At 39.1% G+C, this 11,206-nt stretch overlaps 1 protein-coding gene and 1 pseudogene across 1 annotated transcript; one reads left to right on the top strand and one right to left on the bottom strand.

Moving 5' to 3' along the window:
- Nucleotides 1–2,269: 2,269 nt before the first annotated feature.
- cyc1 (cytochrome c-1) lies at nucleotides 2,270–7,081 on the top strand. Its single transcript, XM_086293016.1, has 7 exons — nucleotides 2,270–2,418; nucleotides 3,971–4,161; nucleotides 4,412–4,538; nucleotides 4,730–4,887; nucleotides 4,978–5,138; nucleotides 6,000–6,100; nucleotides 6,403–7,081. The coding sequence occupies exons 1-7, from the start codon at nucleotides 2,338–2,340 to the stop codon at nucleotides 6,505–6,507; spliced, it is 924 nt and encodes a 307-aa protein (XP_086149142.1). The 5' UTR covers nucleotides 2,270–2,337; the 3' UTR covers nucleotides 6,508–7,081.
- Nucleotides 7,082–7,789: 708 nt separating this feature from the next.
- On the bottom strand, nucleotides 7,790–9,673 carry LOC147330996 (zinc-binding protein A33-like; annotated as a pseudogene).
- Nucleotides 9,674–11,206: the final 1,533 nt, after the last annotated feature.

Genomic DNA, 11,206 nt, shown 5'->3' with positions numbered 1-11,206 from the left:
TACAATGAACTTCACTTCATTTAAACAAGTTAGATGTTTTATGTATCTTAATATTTCAAGCTGGATGTTTGTTGTTTTATTATTTAGATAAGCTCTGCTTTCTTCATCTGTGTTTCTGAAAAATGTCTCATGTCTATACTGGAGACACAAGATTCATTCATGTTGTAATAACACCTACTATTACACACAATAAAAAAAATTGTATTTTTCCCCGGTTTATACTTGTTTCAAAATATGTTGGGGGTCATAGTATATTTCTGGTTTTATTGAATGGTTTTGTTTATATTTGGGTTTTTATAGCTTCATGCTTGCAGAGAATTTTCCTGTTTCTGTGTTCACAATTAAAAACAAGTCCCATAAATCTATTATATCTGTATTGAAATCTACTGTTTTTTATCTTTAATTGTATTTTTTGCTCATATTTATTTATTTGTTTTTACTATGAACTTATTAAGTGAATTCTATTTTTTGTAACTCTGCTTCCACCTTCTGGAATTTGCAGGTACCACACCTACAATGTGAGAAAATTTGCTCTCTGTAATCATTCCTTCTGTTCATATTGTTGTTGTTTTTTTTAATCCCTTAAAAATATGCATAAAGGGCAAAGGATGGACTAGATTAGATGGGCCTCTTTGCTTAGGCTGCTGCCCCCGCGACCCGGCCCCGGACAAAGCGGATGAAAATGGATGGATGGATGGATGGATGGATGGATGGATGGCAAAGGATGGAGACCCTATGGTTAAAATGAAGCTTCACTGTTGCCACTTTGATAAATAAAGTGAGTACATGAAAAAGAAAGAAAGAAAGAAAGAAAGAAAGAAAGAAAGAAAGAAAGAAAGAAAGAAAGAAAACAAATCTTTTCATCATGAATATGACTTCATGTAGGAACAGTTTAGGGGGTACAAAGAAAGCTCTTGTTATAAAAGGACTGTAGCTTTGAAAGATCTTAGTTTAATTAATAACTTATTACTTTATTGATTTATTGATTTATTTGATTTAAAAAGTAAAAGCCTTAAATTTCACCATGCTTTCAGTCGTTCACAGTGCCATAGGTCAGCCTACAGGGGAAAAAAAGTTTAAAATAGCAGCAGATAGAAGTGTGACATCAGCCTTTGCAATTTAGGTAAAAATGTCTGAAAAGTCGCCCTGCGACAGACTGGCGACCTGTCCAGGTTGTACCCCGCCTTTCGCCCTATGACAGCTGGGATAGGCTCCAGCGCCCCCCGCGACCCTGAAAAGGATAAGCGGAAGCGGATGGATGGATGGATGTCTGAAAAGTCCTGGAGCGGCCACTAGGTGGGGCTATTTTCACATTTTCTTCAAAAAACAACAACTTTACATTTCATTCATTGCTAGAAATCTGGTCAGAAAGAAGCTGTAAGGGTAAAATCTGTAAATACTAGTTTTATGTTATTAATGACAGAATGTTACAAATAAACGTTACTTAACACCCCCCCCCCCTCCCAAAAAAAAATGTTGTGTAAATTAGTTGTGTAAGATTTATGTCAAGTTAGCTAGCATCTTATAGATCCGGTGTACTTTTGTATCTACCTTCATAATAAGAGACAGTATGAAGAAAATAAATACGCAATAGGCCCATATTCTCCACTTGCAGAGGTATTTATTTTAAAATAAATAAATAAGCATAAAGTTGTATTACTTCTTTCTTATATCTTAATTTGTGAAAATATGTACATTTATATTATATAATGTATTATATAGTACTAGGATGGTGTAGTGGTTAGCACCATTACTTCACTGGAAAAAGGTCCTAGGTTTGAATTTGCTGTCCAGATGGGATGTTCTATGTGTCTGGGTGGGTTTTCTCTTCAGGCAGTCTGGCTTCATCCCACAGTGCAGTGACATGCATATTAGTTTAACTGCTGATTCTAAACTGTCTGTAGGTATGAGTGGTTGTCTGGGTATTTAAAATCTTCTACCTCTGTTCCTTGCAGCTTCATTATTACATCTCTCTCTCGCTTATTTACACACATGTATTCTGTCTTGCGTTTACTGACTTCTGAAATATTGTATGCCACAGTTTATGGCAAACTAGCTGTTGAAAATGTCAGAAATTTGTTACTTAAATAAACCAACTGCATACAAATTATGCAAAACTCAAAATAAATCTAGAGTAATTTGAACGTACTCAGTATTCAGTAATTCCCTTGTTTTTTCATACATTGTAGATATGGAGGGCATGGTCTCAGCGATTTTATTTTGACAACTGAGGCCAAAACGCTTCACACTGGCCGTCTTTATTTTGAAGTTTCAGACCGGAACAAGCTGTTTATCTGCCTCAACTCCTTCCAGAGCAGAGCGAGAACCGCAAAGAAGATGGCGGCGCTACGAGCGGTGGTGCTATCGGGGAAGGGGGGGGCTCTCCTCAGCACCCCGAAAACTCTCAGGACCTCCAAGGTAGTGTAGTAGTATTTATCACACATCAACGTGTTTAGGACACGATTTAATAGAAAACCGGTGCTGTGAGGTGTCTTGGCTAAGGTTAGCTTGGTGCGGACAGCGGGGTGAGACAAGGTCACTCGTGTTCCCACACTTTTTAGGATTTGACCAACAACTGTAGCTTTAATTTCTTAAACGTTTTATCACTCATAACCTCTTGATAGTGATACGGCATCAGTATCTCCAAAATGAAATGCCAAAGACAGTTTAAAGCAGGTTCTCCTCAATGTGTTTAGGAAGCTAGCCGGTGAGCTAAACCATGATGTCGTGTCCAGCACCCGGCAAACGTGCAACGTGGTTAAAATATACGTTGGCCAGCGATGCATGAAGATTAATGTGAATTGTTTGGCCACTGTATTTGTGCATATTTAAACTCAGCTGGCGTGGGTCGCGATTGTTGACTTCTGTCAGTAACGACACCCGCTGAAGTCGCTGAGCTAAACAGCTTGCTAAAGAGTTAGCATCTCAAGGACTGAAAGGACTTCCGGTGAATAAAAACCGTCCTCAATTTCAATCGCCAAACTAAATATCTGTGCCCTGTCTACAATTCACTGATGCGCGTTTCAGACGATGGATATAACCGAAAATACCTAAGAAGCTGAACATAATTGTCATTTGGCCCCAACTGAGCTTGTGACCTAGTTCAGGGACAAGGAGACGTTTTTCAGCTTTAGTTTCTTTGAGATCATTTTGTTTTGATTATTGGGGATATAATCTTCAGACTGCGAAGATATGATTCCCAAACTCTATTTGCTTATTTACTAATGCTTAATCAGAGGGAGTATCCCAGTAGAGATGGAGAAGGGCATAGCGAGAAATGGCTAAATTGGAGCATTACTGTTAGTAAATGACATGCATGCCAATCATTAGGCTATTAACTACTATATTGATTTTCTTCCTTAACTAAAATAAAGTACCCTAAATTAATGTTGCCATGCATTATTTTATGTCAGAGGTGGAGGTTGGTGTGTTATGTTTGTTTTGCTGATGTGAGGATGCTGTTATCGCATGCTGCCATTAACACCTGGTTACAAAATCAGCTGTGAAGGGCAGTTTCATAAGGACAACCAGACTGGATTATAAAAAAAGGGCCACTCAATTAACTAAACCTTGCACACAAACTTCTTTACCTGCAGCAGGTTTTACTCAGCCTTGGCCTTCAGCTCATAGCAATTCTTCAGAGTAGAACAAGAATTATTCTTGTAGTCCACAGAGAGAGCTGTGTGATGTTGAAGGATACCAGCCAAAAGGTCAACACAAAGCAGGAAGACCTTAGCCTCACTGGGAAACTGTAAACTTGAAAAATAATTATGTACTCAGACCAAAAAATAAATTGTCAAATGTGCTTGGATATCCAGTAGCCCCGTAGACTTGGGCGCCATGCCCAAGCAAAGTACATTTCAGCTCTAATATAATTTAAAGTAACTTAATCTAATGGATAGTCGGCTGTAGATTACCCTTATTGGATGAGTTTGTTAAAGTAACTTTTTGTGCTTATTTCCATTCACAGGCCAGCATGTCCTTCGCCAGCCTGCCAAGGGGGAAGAAGGTTGCCCTGACAACGCTGGGTGTGGTCACAGCCGGTGGAGCCGGGCTTGCACTGATATTGCACCAGTCGGTTAAAGCATCCGAGTTGGAGCTTCATCCCCCTCAGTACCCCTGGAGTCACGCTGGACCTCTGTCCTCTTTGGACCATGCTAGGTGAGTTGAATGTATACAGACTGTTCAAGTGCTTGTAAACATCCTTTGAGTGATGAAAGGCACTGAATGTAAAACTGCCACTAAAAATTAGCTGGCTTTGAAGACTTGAGTTTGCAGAGAATTTCACTTTATTCACGTTTGTTTTCTTTATACAGACTGAATTTTTCATTGAAAGTCTGTTTTGGCAGTTTCAGACAGCTCTTTTAAAATAACTCGTTATGTTTCATATCTTTGTCTCTGCCTCCCACAGTATTCGCCGTGGTTACCAGGTGTATAAGCAGGTGTGCTCAGCTTGCCACAGTATGGAATACCTGGCTTTCAGAAACCTCGTGGGAGTGTCGCACACAGAGGACGAGGTGAAGACCATCGCTGAAGAGGTGAGTCTATATGTGGGGAGATGTGATCCTGTGAATAGTCTTGATTCTGCCAATATTCTAATTTAATCACATAATGGTATTTTAGTCAGACCGAATCTTTTTTTTTTTATAAATTGTCTCATTGTTTTTATCTGTAGAAGTAAGTTCTGCCCGTAGGTGGTGACCCATCTCTTCTCATGATTTGTGTTTAGGTAGAGGTAGTTGATGGTCCTGATGAGAGTGGCGAGATGTTCACCCGGCCAGGAAAGCTGTCAGACTATTTCCCAAAGCCCTACCCCAACCCCGAGGCAGCCAGGGCCGCCAACAATGGCGCCCTGCCTCCAGACCTTAGCTACATTGTGAACGCCAGGTAAGTCCTGAAAACCTGTGTTTACTCTGAAAGGTGCAAAATCTGCAGTATCCTTAGCATTAACTCATTTCACCCTTCTGCTCCCTGCAGACACGGAGGAGAAGACTACGTGTTCAGCCTGCTGACGGGTTACTGCGACCCTCCTGCAGGAGTGATAGTGAGAGAGGGACTTTACTACAACCCCTACTTCCCTGGGCAGGCTATTGGCATGGCCCCACCGATCTACAATGAAATTCTGGAGTATGATGATGGTAAGAAGTGCAGGTGCATGTTTGGATAATCTTCTCTCCAGCTACAGAAATGGGAGCACTATTTTCTGTTTTGTTTTTTTCCCCCTCTTTAGAAAGAGTTTCAGTTTGTTGGAGTGAACCAAAAAACGAAGACATGCAAAACATGCCTTTCCTGTTACCTTTTAATATACATACACTTGTGTTTTTGGGTTTCACTGCAGGCACCTAATGAGCTTCCAGGTAGGGGCATAGGAGACTGCAAGGGCCATGCTGTCTGGTTAGCTGTGACTCAAGTTTGAAACTAAGAGTGCAGGGTGGATTGCTCAGTAGTGATCATATTGTCTAAGGCGAATTTAAAAAATAAAATCGTCATAAAATATAATGGTGGATGGAAATGAATGTGGGAATTCACCAAATAGACAGTAACAAGCATTTAATTGGCTTTTTTTTTGTCTGAAGTCTTCTGAAATTCATGGATTTCAAAAACACTTGCAGCTCTTTGCTCAATGTATCCTTTTCTGGCAGAAAATATTGCCCAGTCGTTCCGCAGGTTTACTTTTTTAAACACTGGCGTTTATAGATCAAAATCTGTTCACCATTCTGAGAGGCTGTGACAGAAAGACGCCTCTTTGTGACTTGTGGCACTCAGAGTGAGGCCTGAGTGAATCCATTTGCTGTGTTGAGTAGCATATTTTAAGTGTTTCCAGTGCGCTAAATTGGTTAAATTAACTCGTTTGCTGCACATAAATGACTTCAATAACTTTATTGCAAAGTAATTTGTTATTACATTGATAAATGAAGCATGACAGTTTGGAGGGGGGGTTGGAAGGAACAAATGAAAAAAGTGTTGCTGATGGTTTCTGTTCTCTTGGTTTCTTATAGGAACCCCTGCCACCATGAGTCAGGTTGCTAAGGATGTGTGTACTTTCTTAAGGTGGGCTGCTGAGCCCGAGCATGACCAACGCAAACGCATGGGACTGAAGGTACACCTCTCACCAACTGGAGTGCCTATTTTTTGTCTTTGCCAGCACTTAAAATGACACCCATTCTTAATTGAGTGATACTCCAAATTTAGATATGTTTAATTAAATCAACACATGCAACTCTGTAAGATATTTTACAGGACACATGTTGTGGGTATAAAATAAGTTTTTATGTCATGCACTAAACTGTACAACTTCTTATGTGACCTTCCTGTCGTCTCAAGAATATTTAAAACATAGAAAACATGTCTAAGCATGGATCTTGGCATTGGTTAATGTTTGTGTTCTCTTTCTCCTATCAGCTGCTGATGGGCTCAGCTATCATTGTGCCTCTGCTCTACTACATGAAGAGACACAGGTGGTCTGTGCTGAAGAGCAGGAAAATCGCCTACAGGCCTCCTAAGTAAATGGAACAAAACGCCTCCCACACACCCCAACCTGGGCCGAAAACGGAGAGGGCTGCGTTCAATGACCCCACAATGCTCACCGTGTGATGATCTTAGCCACATAATTACTGACAAACACAAACATGCCTTTCTGAGAGGTGGAACAGAACTTGGAGTGGATGTACTATGTTTATTCTTACAGATTTTTTTTTTTTTTTTTTTTTTTACTAAGCTGGTGGCATGGTAGAACAAATATTATGAAATTTTTTGTTTTTTGTTAAGTATCCTGCATATTGTGGTTCATGTTTGTTTCAGATTTGTGGTGTTCTTGAACGCACCTGCTGCAAAGTTTGTTTGATCGGCAACGAGTTAACTACTGGTAGCAGTTCCTGTTTTGACATCTCGTATCAGTCTCTTTGTCACAATTGACTGCTAAGTTGATTGACTGTCCATCTTTGTAAGATACTCAATAGCAATGCAAGTGGTGAGAAGTGAAACATCCAGGGTGTGTGAGAAGTCATTCTTCCACAGTCTTCTCCACAAAGCATGCTCTAGACTTCAGTTTTATTGTACAAAATAAATTATCTTAAAGGAACCTTTCTGTGGGCATGTGTTTTATTTCAGACAGCAGCGAAATTCACACATTTAGATGCTGCCTGTGACGTTCTGCTTCTAAACTTTGTCACATATTCATTAAACAATCTCCCGACTTCTGACCTCCAGAGAGAAACGTCATGGCTTCTTTGGTCTGATTCAACTCTGTATTTCATTAAACTACAGAAAAATAAAATCAGTCACATAAACCGTTTACATTTTCTTTCTATATAGATGACACTGCCGCAAATCTTCAGATTTCTTTGTTTGAAATAAATTTTGAAACAAACAATATTGTATTGATGTCAAGTAACATTTAAGACTTTTTTTTCCAAGCACTTCAACACATCTCCTGAAGTTTTGTTTTCAGACACATTAGCCATGTTAAAGGAAAATAGATTTTTCAAATAATGTGCAAAGTATGTAGAAATAAGACATGATTAGAAAGGAACTTAAAAGGAAAAATTACAATATATTTTTTAAATAAATATATTCTATTGCACTTGATTAATTTATTTTTAAGTGAAATTTTCAGATATTTAAATAAGTCTTCCAATACTTTGAATGGCATCATTTGCACTTGCATTCAATTTGGCACATTATACTATGATTAAATCCATACATTCAGGTACATGTTTCCCACAGCTACGTGGTGATGCTGGTGTAGAACCTGTAATTTAATGTATTTGAATGACAGCTGGAATGGCTACAAAAGGTTTTCAGTCAACACTAATTGTAAATCCTAATGAATGAATCCTTAGCGCGATACTCCCAAGTTCCTCCCTCAATGGAATCCACACTTCCAGACAAACAGATCCAGGAGACTCTGATAAACTTCACTGAGGCCCTTTACTTCATACCAAGATATTTCCAAACGTCATGGCGGTGATACGTTTCATATTAAACCCTTACAAAATTCTTAAAAATGCAATAAGTGCCTTTTTTCCCCTTTCTCAGTGCATGTCCAAATTAAACCTTATATAGAAATAGCATCCAATAATAAGCACACATAGAATGCATAAATTAATTATACTAAATAATTATCCCACCTTTAAGTGCCAAAAAATATATAATTTGCATATGAATCTTAAATATTTCTTAAACTAATGAGTTATGAAATCTGACCAATTTAAAAATGCTAACCCTTTATATTGATCACATCAAACGTAACAACATTGAATATGACACTAACAGAAATCCTTTAATTACTTTTTAAAAAATGGATTTAGACTCCTACACTAATACTGTCTGACCAGGGCTTTAGCGCTATTTTCCTGGGTATTATCTTCAGTGGATACACATTTACAGTGTAAAAATATGGAAACAGCTTCTCTGTGAAAGTGTGTGTGTTCGTATCTAGGTCAAAGAACGACAGTATTCCCCTGTACCAGTCCAGGTGAACTCTGACCTTTCTGGGCTTTGTTTTCAGTGTAAGAGCCAACGAGGGATCCGATAAGCACCGTGCTATGTAATTACCATTAAAGCATCCTATTCTCCATAAACAGGACGGGCGCTTTCCCTTCTCTGAATGGACTCTGCAGCAACACCCACAAACCAGTCCTCGCTTTCTCCAACCTCAACGTCCCAGCTGTGAGTCCCTGAGTTAAAGCCCTCAGAGGCCAGAACAATGCGACAGTAATCAAACCTCTCGGGGTTGTCAGGGAGCTTCTGTTCACTTTCACGTCTCACACTGGTCAGATGTTCTGACAGAACGAGTTCTGGATTTGTTGTGTTGGGATCCAGAATCCCAGGTGAGTAGGAAAACAGTTTCTTCATGTTACAGATGTTGAAGGCCAGGTTGCCCAGGTGTTTGGCCACATCTATCAGAGCTCCTGGAACCAGCTGTGGGTCATCCAGCAGGGGGCGCCGTTGAGCTCTTATTGTTGCGATCTTGTAGTTCTGCAGGAATGAGACGTCTCCAGCTCTCAGCTCCTTCTCTTCACTGATTGCGTCTGAAAGACTGTCTATCTCTCTGCTCAGAGCCTTAATCTTATCTGTAATCTCCTGACTCTTCTGTTCTGTTTTCATCTTCTTTTTGTAGAAACTGGCACAGCCTCTGAAACTGCTCCTTGATCTGCCTCCCTGTGGTTTGGGCCTGGACCTTGATATGCTCTGCCGTTTTCTCATAGTTTTCTTTAACTTGTTAAAAAAGCTTCAGTTTCTCTTTTAAGGGTTTCAGGGATTTCTGGAGGTGAGCTCTGTTAACTGATGCAACTTCATTAATTGGTTTGAATTTGTGTCTGGTGTGCTCATCTGAATGCAGACAGACGACACATACTGGCCGCTGATGGTCCACACAGAAGAGTTTGAGATTCTCACCGTGGAGACTGCAGAGGGTCTCAGACACTGCAGAAGTTCTCCTCTGTCTCCTCTGTAACACTGAATCACACAGTTTTTTCAATACTAAGTTGCAAGTTGGGTCACTCCTCGATGATGTTCTTTTACAAACTGGACACTCCTGTATTCGTTTCTCTGTCCACCAGTTCCTCAGGCAAGCTTTGCAGAAGCTGTGGCTGCATGAGAGGACAACAGGATCTCTAAATATATCACGGCAGACAGGACAGGACAGATCATCATTTGATCTGAAAGACATTTCTCTCTGGGTGAATCTGAAAGCATAGAAGGAATGTAGTCAGTCACAACTTTATCCTCACTGATATTTACTTTACCTTTGGATCATGCCTTCAGTAAAACTTACAGCAAACTTCAGCATACGGTGTTGTAGCAGGTTGAAGTGCCAGAATTATGGAACCTCCTCCTGCTCTCTCACAGTAGATGCTGCTGATGTGATCTGCCTGAGCTAAATAAAGTTTCGAGTCACTTGAGTGTGTGTGCTGGGCGGGAGGGGATAGGGGTGGAAAGCAAGATGCGGAAAAACGACAAACTGTTACTGGAATATCTCAAGTGTGTTACATAAGGGGCGGAGCTTTAACTCTGTAAAGGCTGAACCATGAAAAAATTGCCACAAAATTCAGTTCAAATTATTTGAGAACCAAACTTTTTATTAAGCCTTCTGTTATTTTTTAAATAAACTAAATACCAATATTAAATATAATTTTTGCTATATCTGGCATTTCTGTATAATGTATTCCTCACTGGAAAAAAACTGCATGTGTGTGATTGTAAACAGTAGTTTTTCACATTGATGATGCAGAGTGAATGAATAATAATACAACACATTTAGCATCACAGGGTTAGGAACTGTCATATATTCAGAGCTAAAATAAGGAATTAATATTAACAAAATATGCTTTCTCTTCCACACATGACAAAAATAGACTTCCACCCTGTTATTAACGATAAGATAAGATAAGACAAGATAAGGTAACCAGTTTACTGCTATGTATTTTTTTATTTTCATTATTTTCATTGTATTTTAAGGTTGTCTCAGTCATTTGTTTCAGCAAACAGGAGTAAAATTCCAAAGCCAATTTAAATGAATTCCAGTCTTTATTTAAGAGAGGAATCTTTTCACTTATTGTAACTCACCCTTCTTCCTGCTCGGCATGAACTATTTGTCACTCCCTCATTTTCTAGTGAACATGTTGGAATGTGCAAGGGATTTTTGATATGCTGCTCTGCAGAAGGAACTAGCGGAGATAAAGTGAGAAAGGCTGGCCTGTGTAGAGTGTAAAGATATTTTAATGCAAAACAGAATTATGTGTAGCATTTGGGTGTGACATCATGGTGTTTTAAAGGCACCAAAATCAGTTTTTATTGGTCAAATTTAGTTGAAAAATATGTAATTTGTAACAGAAATGACTGACAAAGAAAACACTTATTATGTTAAATTTTAAACACAGCACAGCAACAATAGCATTTACAGATGCACAAAAAAAACTTAGAGTACACACTGTGTCAGTCATGTCCTCAAATTGTTGGTATGTTATCTATGTGTCCTCACACACAATGTTAGGATTTTAGCATGTATACTGTATTCATACCTTTGAAAGTGACAGATTTACGACACACATAGCCACATACCCTGTCATCCTCCTGAATCACAAGCTATGTGTGTCCTTATTTTCCTTATTATGTTGATTACGTTCTTTTTTTTTTAGTGCTTTAAAGATAACATACTTAAATTGTTGTTTAAAAATTGTGGTGCTTATATGTTGGCTGTGTT

This window comes from Aulonocara sp. 'chitande type north' Nkhata Bay, linkage group LG5 (assembly GCF_057382095.1).
Source record: "Aulonocara sp. 'chitande type north' Nkhata Bay isolate Kocher_YH1m ecotype deep benthic linkage group LG5, A_spYH_male_GT1.1, whole genome shotgun sequence".
Classification (NCBI taxonomy): domain Eukaryota; kingdom Metazoa; phylum Chordata; class Actinopteri; order Cichliformes; family Cichlidae; genus Aulonocara; species Aulonocara sp. 'chitande type north' Nkhata Bay.
The sequence above is the reverse complement of the archived record's forward strand: the minus strand, read 5'-3'. Positions and strand labels throughout refer to the sequence as shown.